Raw genomic sequence first — 17710 nt, 5'->3', positions numbered from 1 at the left:
CATGTGATGGGGATATTTGTAAATGTAAGGGGCAAAAGAAAAATATAGACTGCCTAGAATAATAAATTTAATCTGAATTTTACATGAAAGGGTTGTAATTTGGTGAAATGACATAGAAAGTACTTCTAGGACTGTATGGATTAAGGAGGGTGCCTGTGTAGATAAATAATGGAATGGAATGAGCAGATTCAAATATGCCCATATATATAATTATAGTAAGAGAAGGGGATCGTTTTGATAAAAATGTTTTATTAATAATAATAATAATAGTAATATAATCATGGTTATAAAAATAACAACTTTATTAACTACAGACTCTTTATATACAAGTCATAACCACAGTGTTCCCTTTTTGGGTAAGCAACCTGCTATACCACTCAATAGGCAGCTTATCAATTTCCTATTTACACACAACACAAACAGTCATAACATCCACAGTATTCCATTTTCAGTTTCCTAAAGACGGAAACTTTCTGTGCAAATGGAAATGAACTTACTTAAAATTACACTGTCAAGATTTATAAGGTCCAGAAAATTTTAACATTTCCTTTTTATCAGTAAATTCTTAGTTCAAAACTCAGTTGGATGTTGAAAGATAACTTATTTTTGGACTTTATCATGAAAAGTAATTTATCCGCACAAAGACTGTCTTTTTATTCAAATTAATTTTATTTTTCAAATGAGTTTATCTATATATATGGTATATTGTTGTTTGAAAGTAATCAATTTTTGAAACTCAGTAAATCAATTAAAATTTTTTAGTATGAGATCTTATTAAAATTCTTTACCTCATAAACTTTATGTTTCAAAACCAGTATTTCTTTTAAAAAAAGAAATGTTTGAACCAATAAGAGCATGCCTCACAGTCATTTTTCACTTCTTGACAGTGTTTTTTTTTTTTTTTTTTTTTTTAATTTTGTTCCAAGAGAATGTTGTGGCTATAACATTCACTTTGTACAGTACCATTGGTACCAACAAAAAATATTCACAGGAATAAGTGAAATACAATTTTGCTATCATATACCATTATTGTTATTTTTCTTGCCTTCCAGTGTCTCGATTTTCCCATAGTTTGAAACACTTAGATAGCAAGCCAGAGCCTGTTAATACTAGAGATTGATTCAATATAAACCATTTCACCGAGGACCTGCCCACAGCAAATAGGTAAAAGTCATTACATATTTTACAATAAAATTAAAGAAGTATACAAAAGGATTATTATTCCTTCTGCACAGCAGAGGCATTATGACAAATAGTTTAAATTGACATTACTATTCCTGGTAGACATAAGAAAATGTCCACAATTGTAACAGCATATAACCATCAGTCAAACAGCCAAAACAAAAATAGCATTGAAAACTTCTAATTTAAAAGATACTTTTGTCCATGATTCAAAATGAAATGATTTTTGGATAAATTGGATTTTTCATTTTTTGTAGTTTATTAAGAAAAGGATGCCCAGGAAATAGTATCTTTTACCAGAGGAAAAATCATGATTATACCCTGTCCTACCACGTAAAATCATATGGATCTTGTTGATCTTGTTTCATTGTCAATTCCACCCACCTCTGTCTATTACAAATTTTCCAAAGAGAGAACTACTTTATATACCATGTCTGATGGTTTATTGGTGGTGTTGTTTTTAACCCTTTAATAAAATCCCTGGCATTAATAGAGATCTTTCAAGAAAAATGAGTTAGAGAAATGAGAATACTGGATTTCAATCATTCAAATAATTATTTAAAAAAATTTTTTTTTGTACAGGAAGATGTTTTAAAAATTTGGAACTTATGCTATTATTCTGTTATTTCATTTCATGACAAATACATGATCTTTAGCTAATCATGACAAATACAAAATATAATAAATATGATAATTTGGCTATGATGATACAGGGTACAAAATTTGAATGAATATTTCCCATCACATTAGGAAAGATCTATGTAAAATGAAGTAAGATAAAATAAAGATATCTTGCTAAAACATCTCATTCAGGAGATTTAACTCTACTTAAAAAATAATAATAATTGAATACAGAGTTTAGACAAGCCATTTTCTTTCCCTTTACATTTTTCCTTTGCTTGATTAAAGTTTTATTAGGCTAAAAGACTTCTAGGTTGAAAAAATATTGTTATTTTTTTCTTCAATATACACTTTAATGCATAATTTGATAAAGGGCTATTTGCAAATCTTTGAAGATGTGGAAATTTTCCTCTGAAATAATTTTTAAAAATTAAGGAGGGTGAGCTAGAAGTCAATCACAGCTGTAAGTCATAGAATTAATGTACTTAAGTACATTTTAAAAACATAAACAATTTTAAACTTCAGTTACACATTTATCTAAGAATTAAAAAAAGAATACTTTAGGAAAATAGATCAAAAATGATCTTGCATTAAAAAGTATCCCTAAATTTGGAGGAGATAAATAATACTAACACACATATTACCCTCTTGCCTTTAAGAATTAGAAACTACAAAAATTAACTAGGATGAGAAATATATCTAACCACCTAGATTAGATGTGATTTAACTTTGTGTGTCATGAACACAGCTTAAATGCTAACCAGTAGAGGTAATCTTCAGATTATATATGGAGGATGAGCTAGTCATTTCTATCTTGGACCTTTCCTTAATAATTCTACTGGTCTTCAGAAATTTGTTTATTTTTTCTTAAGGAAAATCTGTAAGTACACACTTTCAGAATATTTAAGGGTTACATTAGATACACCACAATTTGAACTCTAGTGCATGCACATGTGTACCCAGGCATGTGTATATGGGTACATGTTCTTGTAAAATGTATGTGTACCAGTATTACAGGATACATGGTAAGGAGAAACTAATGAAATATAATGTATGGCATATGAAAGGTAATGTAATTTAATATTGAGTTACACTTTAAGGTAAAAATTGTTTTGTGAGAGTAAAATAATGTTTAAGTTATGGTTTATTCATTATAAAGAAACTAACTTTGGAAAGCAGCGTAGAGAGATTAATTGATCTTTTCCATTAAATCTTTTATCACCCAGCAATTATTCCTTTGCATTTTTTAATCCATTCAAGTATCTTCAGGAGATATGTTACTACACTTGCATGTACCTTAAGTCACTTCAACATTTACAAAGTAACACTGACAAACAAAAGAAAACACGCATAAATATTAATGAGTATCTTAACAAACATGACACTCAAGTAGTTGTCTTAGGATTGTTTTATGTGACATTTTAATTCCATGTTCTCTGAATCTTCATGTAAAAGAGAGTTGTTTTGATGGAAGCTTCAGTCACAGTTACACCAGCTATAACTGTGGTACCTTATAAGTTAATATAATTTTGTGTATCCATTTTGCATAATATGCTACTCGGACAAAAATTCCAGGACGATTTGGAATGGCACATCCACGACCAGGAACAATGACACCAAGAACCATTCTCATTTTATGTTGTTCACAAACAAGTGGGCCACCATAATCACCCTAGAGAAAAGACATGTAACAATAGCAACAACAAAGTATTATTTTAGAAATAAAAAATTAATAATTCATCAACATTTTCTATATAGATTTGTATCTCAAAGGTACATATATACAGAAAAAGAGAATAACTGCAACTGAAATACGAAGACATAAAATTGATGTATTAGACCACTGGATATCTTTCTATTGAATTAGCAAAGTAAGACTGAGATAAGTACAAAAATTCAGTGTTCTATCATGTGTAGTATTTATTTTTGAATGACATGTTTTCCAAAATATTCACTCATCTTTTAAAGTGTGTTTTGCCTTTTGGAATGCATACTAACCCATAAGCACTAAAAGCTATTTAAGAAGATAGATTTTATGTTTATTTTGATTATCTTCTGATGTTCAAAATATGTTCAACATAGAAAATTTTGAAAATGTAGAAAAATGAAAGTACAAAGTCCTCACAGGTAATCATATAGTTTTAATGAATAAGCTGCCTTAAATATTCTCTTATTTCTAAAATGTTTTTTTCCCTTCCTCCAACCCTGCCCCTTAAATGATCTTAACAAGTGAAATAAAAACTGGTAGTTGATAAAATGATCCTATTTAATATTTAGAAATTGCTTTTCCAGGCATAAGGAAAGAATGTTTCTGCACTTACTGTTGTTATTAGTAGTTAATATGGTTATACTTATACCGCCCATTGTAGAAGGCAGCCTATGATTTTATGGCAATTTTTATATAGTAACCTTGTTGTATCATGAGATATAGATAGCGGATAGATGAAAGATGAATAGATTGATTTGTGTGTATATTTTTATATACATATATATTTATACACATTGTTGTATATAATCATTACAAATGTGCTGCATCACTTCCATGCACTATCTAGCCTCCTAAGATTGTGATGACGGGCTTTTGACATCCTTGTATGAAGAAGAGTGTTTGGGACTATCTTAATTTTCCCACAGCAGTGATCTGACAAGATAATAAACTACTGAAAAATTTACTTCTGTAATACAAGTAGAAAGAAGAGAGCTATCAATATTCTGTGAAAGCGGAAAAAAATCAAAGCAAGGGTAAAGTAGAAGATAAAACTAGAGAAAAACTGTTTATTCTAACAGACTTCATATAAACTATGCCATGTGAGTTAATAAATTTGTTTTTTAAATAAAAGCTCCAATGATTACAGATATGATCTCTTCAAAGCAGTTCACTTTGGGAAACTTTCACTAAACATGATGCTATTGCTATATCTCAGAACTTCATGCTTACAGGGCTCTTAAGGTAAGGAAGGAGGGAAGAAGAAAGGGAAGGAGGGAGGGAGAGAGGAAGGAAGGAAGGAAGGAAGGAAGGAAGGAAGGAAGGAAGGAAGGAAGGAAGGAAGGAAGGAAGGAAAAATTCCTTCTCCTAGCAGATTTTCACTTGTTGTAATGATTACAGTAATGCTGACTTACTGGGGAAAAAACGTTAAAAGTGGTTATAAACACATACTCTGTTTCTAACCACATCATTTAAAGCTGTTCTAAAAAAATATTTAACTTAGTAAACATTGTTTTTGTTTTCAGGAATAAATCTCAGCTATATATATAGCTGAGATTTATATATATATATATATATGTATTATATATATATATATATATATAATCTGAGATTTATATATATATATATATATATATATATATATATATATATAAAACACAAGCATTTCAGTACATATTTATGCTGTGTTCTTAGAGCATTTTCTGTATGTCAAAAGACATTTCACTATTATTGAACTCATTCTATGCTTTGCTACACATAATATTCTATAATTCCACAGCTCCCCGGATTGGAGAGCATGTCTCTTATGTTCAAAATACATCTAAAATAACAGTTGAACAGCTTGTCTATGTAAAACAGGGATAGGAACACTGCCAAATTGAAATAACAGTTGCCTAACAAATGACAGTGTCCAAGCTCTTACATTTACAACTTTGACCTTTTGTGTTTTTTTTTAAATAGAATTTGTTAACACACACATAGACATATACACACTGGCTTAACCAAAAACACATTTAAAAGTTTAAAACCAGGTTTGTATTTCTTAATAAAATTACTAATATAGTTCATTAAGGGAGAATTTGGGAAGATCACATAAATAGAACAATGCAAACTATTTTATTAAATTTATATTGTGTAGTTCTAATCAGAACAGCTATCCTTTAGAGTTCTGGCTGTATTAGTTTATTTTATTGAGAGATAAATGTCATCATAGTTTGCTGGTAATGAAATGGATAGCCTCACTGTTCAGTTAAAAGAAATATAAAAGTAAAATACAGAGTTATTTTTTCCCAATTCCTCTTAGAACATGTTGGTGTACAGTGATTTTTATTTGAGAAAAATAGACAAAACAAACATGAGAAACTGTACTATTCATCACATACTCCTTATTTTAAAAACACTCCTTTTTTACCTCACATGGTCCTGTTACAATATTTTCAGATCCAGCACATATTTCAGATTCATTCAAAGTCACCTTCCCTTGATGATATTGGCTGCATTTCTCATTCCCCATAATAGAGAGATGTGCTACTCGTAATAGATCATCAGAGTTGATCACTAGATTAGTGCAAAAAATGTACAGTTAATGAGCACAAGATAAGGTGACAAAAATAAGAAACAAATACTATCTTTTTATAAAATAAATATGATATCGCCTTATCTTTTTAAAAATAGCTTACATCCAGTGTAGCCCCATCCATAAATACTGCAAGTGGTTTTTTCAGGAATTGTGCATCCATAATTAGGCAAATCAATTGTACTAACAAAATCATCCAGGACAGCAGGTCTGAAAAGAGAATACATGGTGTAGTACTCTGACTGGATCAATACAAAATTAATACGTTAAAATGTATTGTTAATATTTAATGACATTTAGAGAGAATAAACGGTTATGTGTCTTAAACCAGAAAGAAGAAAATGGGAATGTCTAATATATAATGCAGAAATCTATGCCATGTTTCCCTGAAAATAAGACCTAGCCAGACCTAATGCATCTTTTGGAGCAAAAATTAATATAAGACCTGGTCTTATTTTACTATAATATAAGACTGGTATAATGTAATATAATATAATATAATGTAATATAATATAATATAGTATGATATAATATAATATAATACTGGGTCTTATTTTACTATAAGACCAGGTATAATATAATATAATACAGTACAATATAATATCGGGTCTTATATTAATTTTTGCTCCATAAGACACATTAGAGCTGATTGTCCGGCTAGGTCTTATTTTCGGGGAAACACAATAGTAGCTGGTAGAGAAATGAGTTATTTGCTGATATTTAAGAATAAATGGTCACTGCTCTTTTTTTAATCATTATTTTACCAGTTAAAGTTATCATATAATTACTGTTCAGTAAGCTTTGGTTTTAGAGCAGGCTGAGTAGACCATTGTTCCAACTTCATTTATTCATTTTAGAAAATTTTGAAAATGCCTCAATGTGTGCATGTGTTTACACGCACACACAGTTTACACACACACACACACACACACACACACACATATGAAACATGTGACATATGCTTTTATAATAAAACCACATGAGAGAGAAAGAATAGCCACATAGCTGAAGAAAAAGCTTCAACAATTCCAGTCTCCGTTAAAAATACAAAACCTTTTAAAGGAACTAACCTAGCAAGCTTCAGCAACACCAGATCTGATCCTTCAGGCCCATATACTAGTTGGGAAACATTCAGAACCTGTTTGCGTTTCTCATCTCCTCTTCCATGGACATCATGAATTCCGAGCCAAGCTTCATAATCTTTCAAGTCTTTGTTTCTAAATAAAAATGTAAAATGTAATTTTAAATTGTACAATATTATTCACACATGTTGTTATTTTAGCTTATAAGGACAGATAAATTACCTAAATTTAGAATTTCATTCAAAGTATAATGAACAGCAACACATTTGTTATGCGAAATTCTAACTGCTACAAGCACATAAATGTAGGAAGAACCTATGAATTTGTGAAAATCTAAATGGCTATTTCAAAAAACTTTTGATTATGGTTGCTAGAGTTAGTTATTTGTGAAAAATTTTAAGGTAAACCACATCACGTGAAGTATAATATTACTGCAAATTATCCTTTTCATCTCAGTTGTATATGTTTGGTTTCTTAATGGGGCTTGCAGACCTATACTAACAAAATCGGCGTAAACTTGATGAGAATCAGCAAGTAAGCTTACAAATGTTGCCTCCATATCTTTTCCTTAACTAATTTTCATTGAAAATTATTCCCAGGATGATTCTGAGGCTGGCTCTACATAAGAAAGTAGAAATGAGGATTGAAAGAAATTTTTGAGAATTTAGAAAAATAATTTTTGCCTGAAAATATAGAGTGCAAGTATGAGGAGGTTGGAGTAAAAACTGTTTACGTAATTCTAGCAATATTTTTCCCCAAATGAGAGTAATGCCAATTGTGGGAAGTATTACCCAGTAAGTAAATATTAATTAAATCAAAGAAAGTTTTGTTAGCTAAATCTGAAAAATAAATTAATTTGTTTACCCCATGCTGGTCAAACTCTGTTAAATTAATACACATTCTAAACCTAAAAGCTAAGTGAAAGCCATACATATTTTTAAATACTCAAAACAAATAATTGGTTTCAGAAACACTTTACCGAGAAGGGAAACACTGTCTTGCCGTTAGAATCCAACTTTCCTTTATCAATGATCCTCCGCAGATATGTTTATTTCTTTGAGAAAGAGGAAAGAGAAACAAGTAACATCTGTGCAGGAAGGTTGCCTGCCAATTAATGCAAAACCTATGGCAACGTTTGTTAAAAATAAATTCAACTGAGAGAAAAATGTAGAAATTAACCCAACTAGAATAAAAGGATTAATCATTACATATCAGAAAGATATTTGGTGATTATAGTTATTAGCACTTTTCTTCATAATGTAATTACAATTTTATGAAATCAACTTTGTTTTTGTAAAAGGAACCTTGTCACTACACACCAAGATCCCTGCATTGTGAAAGTATGTACTATAAATATAGGATAATTAGAATGAACAAAAACACAAACAACAGAAAAAATGTAGACTTATTTTAAATTCAGTGTTTGATTATGAAAAATGCAAATTTGAGTTTTTATTTAAACCCTAAAAAACATGTGGTGGTAGCAATATATAAAATTTGCACACTACCTCCTTCTTTCATTACCATTCTTTAGTTTTGATATGTTAATTTATAATATTACTGAGTTTGAGTAAATTTGTTCAGATTAAGACCAGCAATATATTATTTCATTTATAAAATTAAGACAATTATGCCAGGCATATCATCTAGGAAATTATAAAATATTTGTAGAGAATAATAAATACTAGTACATTTATTTGATGATATCCCAAATCTGTAAATCCATTATTTTTGGCAGAGATGTGAAAAAAGTACAACATTTCACAATTTACATTTCCAATGAGTACAGATGTTCAGTGCTTGAGAGAGTAATAGAAGATATTTCCCAGACTAAGACCACATTTATGGCTTGTACCACACAGGAGGATAAGAGTATATATTGAGTTTTAATTTCTATTCCTCTCAGTATGTGTTTTGGAAGAATAACTAAACAGCTGCTGTTACGAAGAACTTGGATTTAAAAGAAAAACTGTTTTTTTTCTAAAAGTTTGTAGTACTCTGATCTGATGAAAAACAGTTTTACCTGCTTCTTCATGGAGACTTTCAAAATAGTATCCTTGTGTAATCTCCTATTGGTAATAATAAATTCAGAAATGCATGCCTCTTTTTTTCCTAGATTTATGAGATTTGCAAAGAATCACTAATTCAGAGACGTGGATTCTTAAACCATTTTCTATAATAAAGAAAATGAAACACTCCCCCTAAATTTTACAGTCTTCATTAAATCTTCATATTGCACAATTAGCTTTAATATTCTGGTGAGTTTCAAAATTCTATTTCATATTACACACCTAGAAGAGCTACACTATACTTTCAACATACATATTTATAAAATTTGATGATTTACTCTTTGAAAGAAAGACATACTAAAAGAGAATTTTAGGCCATCTTCTACTTGGTGTATATCAATGGATATAAATTCTATGTTTGCTAAGAATTGGATTATTCATAAAAGAAATTCAGTCGTAAGTTGTCTCTATTCTACTTTAATATCACTGTGATTTAACTGTAGTAAAATTTATGTTTTCTTACTTTACTCTAGGAGGCTAGAGGTAAAGGAACAGGGAGGGTTTCCCCAAACAGGAGATATTTGAGCTGGTATTTGAAGAATGAGAAGGATTTTCCAGGTATAAAATATACAACATGCAGTAGAAACAGCAGCACAATGGCTCATAGGGAGCAACGTAGGGTGTCTTGAAAACAAGGGAAAATGTGGCTAGAATTCAGGTGAATTTTGGGGTATGTTACGTGATGAGTTTCCACTAGAGTTAGATGTTGAAAAGGATATTTTAGCATTCTGATTACCATATGGTGTAATATATGTAGTATATGTAATATATGTAGTATAATATACGTAGAAAATTTTAAGATCAGATTTTAAGTTAACTCCCATTTTCAATATTTAATTCTTGTAATATTGTTATAAGCTTAATTATTAAGCTTAATAACAACAGTATATTTTGCAGTCATTTTACATAGAATATGTCATTGATTCTTAAAAGCACTGAGAAATAGACAGGTCAAGATTTTTTTATTCATACTGAATATTATAATAAACAAGCTATGCAACCATCAGTGTTGTTTGTGAATATTTTTCTTAATGATAACATATTCTAAAATTTAAATGATTGCTATTTAATTAGTATGACAATGAAAAAAGTAAAAAATTATAAACAAGTATAAAATTTCTGATAAGATCATGCGTAGGCATGTTAGAAAATAAAGTCAAAATATCCTAGTTTAGGAAATTATTATAATAACATATGCATTAGAACTAGTATGGCAATATCAGAGTATAAGTTCTCTGTGTAGTTGTCTTTTGATTAATCAGAACTTGTGTCACATGTAAAATAATGCCAACACACATGTGACCTTTGCGAACATTTCAAGTCACTATCTCTGGAGGCAAAAATTGCAAAATCTAGGGCTCTTTGGCAAGCAGAGTGTCATCAGCCCCCTCCTGTGCCCATCTCCTATGGGTGCCCATCTGGAGGGCACAACCTGCATCACCACATATGGCCGTACTGCTGGGAATACGTCTTTTGCAAATAAGCCAAATATATATGATTTGTGTCTGTTAATAATTACCTGTATTTCAAACTAACCATCCATCCTACATTTGTTCGTGTTGGAATTCCATTTACAACTCGCAGTTGTTTTGTTTTGGCGCAAGATATTACAGGATCTAAAAAGAGGACAAAACATAACATTTTGACAAAAACATTTTGAAATCCTCTTCCTCTCAGCTTTCTTAAATGCAGTGGTAACTATACAAATGTAACTATTGTAATTGTGTCAGTACAGAATTTTTTTTGGGGGGGAAAGTAAATCTTATCACTATGGAGCCAAATCAGGCACAAAATGTTTGCTATCCTCATTTAGGTAGACGAGTAACACAGAAAAACGGATCAGCTCAAGGTTAACAGCGTTGCCATGACAGTGACAGTGGCTTTGCTCACCCAGCACTACGAACAAGTTCTTCAGATCTAATGCTAATTGTATTTCCCTCACCAGCCTCAACGTAAAATAAAACACTATTAACTGTAGTGGTTATTTCTAAATGTCAATGGAAATCAAGAGCTTGAGTGAAAAAATAAAACACTATATTTGGTTTATTACTTCTGAAATTGTAAAGTAAAAATGCAGAGCCATTTTGAAAGAGGTTACCAACATTATATTTACTGAAACTGTATCCAAATGACATTATTATGTCTAAATCACTATATCCAAATGACACAGTACAGAATTCTTTCAAGTAAACATTTCCTGACCTTCCGCTGTGTCCCTTGCCTTATCCTTTCTACGCCTTCCCATGGTCTAAAATAGATTTCCAATAGTTTCTTCAGCTTGGAACAAAGCAGGTAGTCTTTTAAATCAAAACGTTTGAATAAATTCCTTTAGCCCAAGAAATATGTAAAAATTAAAAACATGTAACTTTCAACAGATTTTCTTAAATTCAGGATTAACTGAATCTCTCAGATTGTGTCATCCTTTGCCTAGTAGAGTGCACAAAGAGCTTTAAAGACACAGCATGACAGAGACGCTGCGTAACTTTGCAACCTTCAGGTTTCATTTTGACATTTTCATCTTTGTTTAATTTAAAGGAAATAAAGGTTCATATATACATTTTGCCTGAAATTAAAAGCAATGTAAATGCTTTCTCAAAGTTAACTATAACATCTATTTTCTGATAGAGAATTGAATTTTGGTATTTATTATACAGTTGCCTTTGTAACCCCATTACATATGCACATAGAAAAAAATAAATAAAAATAAATAGATTAATTTACTTTTATGATGGAAGTTAATATAGAGGTAAGATATTTTTCTATGAAGAAAATAATGACATTTCTGAGACTCAAATATACTATATATTTTGAAATATTACTTACGGTCTAAATTGACTATTGTAGGTGTAGTATCACCTTCACCTGTAAAAATAAATATATACATATAGGCATAATCAGTAGATACATATTTCTGTTATATATAACCAAAGATATATACTAAAATTCAAATATCCATGAATTCGATAATTTACTAAAATTCTTGACATTTTATTCAAAGATAAAATGTAATAGTACTCTTTTGAGTAATTATGTATCACTTTTACTGGACAATATTGAATACACATGCCTACTGGTATCGGGTGATATGAGGAAAAGGCCTGTTTTATGACTTGAGACTCCATTGGCTGCCTTAAGGAGTGGCCTCATTCTACAAAGATGCCCAACACTGTACACCAGGAACGTTTCATTAAATTGCCCCAATGCTCACTATTGCTTGCTTGTGCCATTCATATAGATAGACTATGGTTTGTTTGTTCTTTACTGTAATTTGGCACATTTACATTTTTTTCTGAAAACCACTTTTTAAAAAAATATGGTTGAGTATAATTGAAACTTCACAGGCTTCAGACAACTTCAAAAATTCCAGAAGATAAAAATCAACGTTATAATTGGGAAAAGAGGGATAACAGAATATAATTTTGTTTTGTTAGAATATTTCAAAGATCGTTTTTTCCAGATGGTAGTAAAAAAAGAGTATGGAAAAAAGAGAACACCAGAAACTGGAAATTAATTCTGACTGAAACCACATAACTTACTCCTTTTTCATAACCTCCCTACTGGGGCTTAATTGCTACAAAGTGAGGCTTGGAAGATGCTAGGATTTGAAAATACTTACACAGTAACGAATGAGGCATGAGACATTTCCTGCAGTTTAATGTCTGACTGTTCAGAATTGATGGCATAGAGTTTAGTCAGGTACTGTTAGACCCAGCTGGTTGTTAATCCCTGGAAATGCCCTGAGCTCAAATAAACTGGCAACAAAACAATAATGGCATATGGATTCTTTGTAATAGATGCAAATTTAATTGCTATTTATGGAGAATCTCCAAAGAATCAATACCTGCTAAAGAGTTTTTCTTAAGTTCATTTACCAGATCTAGACATTTTAAATGAATAGGGAAAAGGCGAACATAAATTTTATCATTTCTCTTTCCCTTTAGCTTATCCTGGAGGAGGGTTTTGTCTTAGAGCTTAGGTCAGTGCTTTAATTTACAGTAAGTACAAATTGAGGCCGAATTTGTACTTATTCGAAGGACTGAAGCCGAATATGGGTCATTAAAACATCAAGGATATTGGTTTTTCCACACAAGTCAATTACTAGAAAATTCTAAAATAAAAAAACAGGTATTTATTCCTTATGTCATCCTTATGAGAAAGACCAGATTATTTATATTGCATATCAAGTTTCCTGTTTCTGAGCATCAAGTTAATAGGTAAACAAAGTATTAGTTCACCATTGTATCTCACTAAAATATTTAACTTTAAAAAATGTGTAGATATTGTAAATTATGGACTTTAATAATTAATTAAAAATTAATATTATACTATTGATATTATTACTCGAGTATATATATATATATTTCCTCTGAGGCAATATTTCTCACAATTTAGAATAAGCTGAAATACCACTTAAAATCAGATTTCTGGAGAGTATGGGTTGAAGGCTAAATTATGAATTTTTCAAATGCGTCCCAGTTACTTCTGCTGCATGCTATGAGCAAAATCTTAAAACACTGCTCTCTAGACATTTTCCATTTTACCATCAAATACTATTCTCACTTTTTCTCATTTGCTTTTCCACCACTAACTCCACCACAGTACTCAATTTGAAAAACCATATATATAACACAAATCTTATGTTGTATTGATTGAACTTTAAAGAAGGAAAACAGGTCAATGATAAAAGTTATACCTATGGAAGAGTAGTTCTGTGTGTGTGTGTGCGTGTGCGTGTGCGTGTGCGTGTGCGTGTGTGTGTGTGTGTGTGTGTGTTTGTATGGCTTCAGAATCAAATACAAACTCTTGCTGAAAACAAACAAAATCTTTTAATATATTCTTAAATTTTTGATTCGGGTTCAAAACTTTATGAACATCGCATATTTCTCCAGGCAGATATCTATGTTCCCATCCTCATCATATATTCTAATGTTAATATGAATTTCTTAAATGATTATATTTGCAAGTATTTACATAAATGTCTCCTCTCAACACTGAAAATAATTTGAAGGTAAGAAATATTGTTTATATTGTTGTATAATTAACATGTTATATAGGGCTTTGCATATAATAGAGCTTAATTTCAAATTGTTAATAAATGAATAAATAAATAAATAAATAATAAATAAATACAAACAGAAATGGATGTTACTTGCCTAAGGCACTTACAGTAACAGAGCTAGAATTCTTAGCCAGGAACCTAGAGTTGAAGCTCTTAACTATACACGCTTAGTAGTTAAAACTTAAGATTTTTCAAAGATATATTGAGTGTATATGGGCATAGACAAATGTATAGTTATAGCTACAGTTTTATTTTTACGTATTTGATAATCTTAAAATATATGTTAAATATTATTTTGTACGCAATTTTAAAAGGGAATAAAAACCTTTAAATGTTTTGTATGACAAATGTACAGTGCAAAAATGACTTATACAGTCAGTGCAGTTAAATAAATAAGAACTCAGATCTACTAAAGATAAATGTTATTAGCCTTTCACCAGTGGGAAAATGTAAATAAATCCTGGCTATAAATATGAGTTAGAAAAATGACAGTGTAAAAATATTTATTGAAATTAATGTTCAGAATACATTGAAATAAAAATGAGTTATCTGCAATAGCATTTAATCAAACACAATACCTTGAAGACTTTCAACTGCACATTACAACTTTTAGTTTTAAAATGTTCGTTGCAAATGTTTTGAAAACTTTAAAATTATTTGAGTCCTGTGTCAGTTAGAGTTATAATATAAAGCACATTCCCCCTTATATTCTACAGGAACATTTTCCTCTATGTGCTAAAGTTAAGCTACTGTGATTTTTATAAACCTGGAATTCTGCAGGGAAAGAATTAGAATTCTGGTATAAAAGCCAGATCATTGATTTTGTTTCTTCTTCCTAGATCATTGGATATTCTATTAGCTTCTATTATTCTTAATCATAGAAACTTCATGAAAAGTTACCATGAGGTAAAAGTAATATTTAAAAAAAATAATCCTTCAGCCATTTAAAAAAAAAAAGTTTGTGTGCCTGAGACGTAGGTTTGTTTGCTTATTTTAGTGTTAAAACTTGAAAGATGTCTTCTATACAACATTTTCAGGACCTATGAATCCCTAATATTGGAAAAGTAGAACCCCAGGGAAACACTAATTAATTTGAAAGGCGATGATTATAGCTGATGAAATAAAATATAAAAATATGAAAGAGTATTTCTTTGCAACCATAAATATTTATTATTATAGGTAATTTATTAAAAATAGTTTGGGAAGTTCCAAGTCTTAATTATAGATACACTTTATTAACACTGTATTTAAGAAGTTTTCCTTTTTATGCTAAATATCATGAGACATGACTAGTGTTTCCACCTAAGGTGAGAAATTCTCTCTTTGATTTGACATACATTAAGGAAAAATATAGACTTGTATTTTTATTTCATGTTTTACAGCAAACATAATTTCTTCAATCTAATCTCTAATTTTTAAAGTGGGTATTTTTGCTGCTGTTTTCAAGGTACTTGCTACTGGCTTTGTCTCACACACAAAAAAAGTCTTAAAATACACTCTTACTCAACTTATAAAGGTGTGTCCTTTTTTAAAAAAGAAGGTAGATTAACATAGTGTTTAAAGATGTTTGCTATAACATGGAGCTGTGAGATGTGTAGCATAGTACAATGAATCCATGCTACTGACGCAGCTTTATAATAAGGCTTTTTCACTCAATAACGTATTGAGGACATATTCCTATCTGACTATCAATTGCTCTACATCAGCGGATCTCAGTGGAGGTTATTTTGCCCACTCCATGGGGACACTTAGCAACATCTGGAGATATTTTGGATTGTCATGACTGGAGTGACTGGTGGTGCTATTGACATCTAGTAGGAAGAGGCCAGGGACAGCAGTAAACATCTTACATTGCACAGCACAGCCTTCCATGAGATTTATCTAGCACAACATGGCTGTAATGCTGAGGTTGAAAAATGCAGGTACGTTTCCCCAATCTACTTCCAGACAGGGTTACCATTTCAAACTGTAACACAGTATTGATTACCCAGGCCCCCACTAATATTGGGTGTTAACAATCGTTTTATTTGACAACCTGCTAGGTGGAAATTATTTCTTAAGTTTTATAGTTTCATTTTTCTCACTATTAAGTTTTAATGTCTTTCATTTGTTTATTAATTATATTTATTTTTGAAAATTAATTTTCTTCATTATATCCTGAATTATCTCATCTTTTTCTTACTGATATATAGGAGCTCTTTTATATGAAGAAAATCAGACATATATATTTTACATATATCTTTTAATTTACACACTAATATTCTTTTAAAAAAATAATCTTGGGCCAGAGAAGTGGATGGAATACTCTAGGCTTCCTATTTGGCCAAAGAAAAGAGAAGATGATGGAAGCACCACTATTTCAGGTCTGTTTGTTGGTCTGTTAGTGGGCTGGGGGCTTTGCTGAGAGCTTGGCTACATTCAGAAACTGAACAGCTAGCATTCGTGGTGGGGCATGGAGAAGTCATTCTAGAACAGTCATATTAGAACCACGGCCATTTATTGTTTCTGGATTCCAAATGGAAATCTCCTAAGGGAGGGAAATCTTCTTTAAATGGTGAGCAGAATGTCTCCTTGTCTAGATGAAAAATGAAAAAAGGTGTGTGTGTGTGTGTGTGTGTGTGTGTGTTTGTTTGTTGCTCTCTGGAGTGCCTCCTCACTTGGGGGTCAGCTGCAGCCTTCCTATATTATTTCTACCTCCGATTAAGGTATCAATTTAAAGGAGATGCAGTATATTTAACATATGTCATCTAAAAAAGATCACTAATTATACTTACAACGAGAAATAGGGCAGTAATCCCAAGGAATAAGAGGATTCCCGGTGTAACACCAGGGACCATGGGCGTCATCATCAGGATTCCGGCAGTAATTCTTATTCAGCTTACTAGCATCTGGTTCCCAGAAGATGTGCCTGCATAAACAATAAACTCTGAATATCACAAGATGCTTATTTTGTCCAACAAAAACAAAATGTCATCAAGAAGATATAATCCTAACACATAACTTTCATTATAGATACAACACATGCATCGACTAGTATAAATTTCGGTTACTTTGTTTGAGATTTAGTTTGTTGTTCTAACGGTTTCGAAGCATGTTTTCTAACTCCAGCATTTGGAACAGGGATGCATAATTAGCATAGATAACATGAAAGATTTTGTGACTTTACTTCTGTTTAATAAGTGCAGTGGCAAGGTAACAATACCTTTGTGCATAGAAATGGAGAAACCTTGATAAAAAAAGAGCAGAGAATAAAGATCAAAGCTCTAAAATACATAAAAAATATAAGCCATTGCAAAGTATTCTTTTTATATTTCAGAAACACTTGAAGCATCACTAGCCAAATCACTATGACAAAGTATAAGATATATTAAAAAATTAATAATAATGTGCTAACAAAATAGTTAAATTTTAAAA

At 30.8% G+C, this 17710-nt stretch overlaps 1 protein-coding gene across 3 annotated transcripts in view; it reads right to left on the bottom strand.

Moving 5' to 3' along the window:
• Window positions 1-229: 229 nt before the first annotated feature.
• Window positions 230-17710, bottom strand: part of HGF (hepatocyte growth factor) — a 71040-nt gene continuing 53559 nt past the window's right edge. For all 3 annotated transcript variants that reach the window (XM_019746907.3, XM_088797791.1, XM_019746908.3), the window contains 8 exons: window positions 17071-17204; window positions 12061-12099; window positions 10757-10853; window positions 8148-8222; window positions 7157-7303; window positions 6190-6296; window positions 5922-6067; window positions 230-3475 (listed from right to left, as the gene is read on the bottom strand). In XM_019746907.3, coding sequence (XP_019602466.1) covers window positions 3299-3475; window positions 5922-6067; window positions 6190-6296; window positions 7157-7303; window positions 8148-8222; window positions 10757-10853; window positions 12061-12099; window positions 17071-17204 — 922 coding nt within the window. In that variant the 3' untranslated portion in view covers window positions 230-3298. The remainder of the gene's footprint in view (window positions 3476-5921; window positions 6068-6189; window positions 6297-7156; window positions 7304-8147; window positions 8223-10756; window positions 10854-12060; window positions 12100-17070; window positions 17205-17710) is intronic.

This window comes from Rhinolophus sinicus, chromosome 4 (genome assembly GCF_057876585.1).
Source record: "Rhinolophus sinicus isolate RSI-liver-muscle chromosome 4, RSI-T2T, whole genome shotgun sequence".
NCBI classification, from domain to species: domain Eukaryota; kingdom Metazoa; phylum Chordata; class Mammalia; order Chiroptera; family Rhinolophidae; genus Rhinolophus; species Rhinolophus sinicus.
Note: the sequence above shows the minus strand (reverse complement) of the source record. Positions and strands in the feature narration are given on the sequence as shown.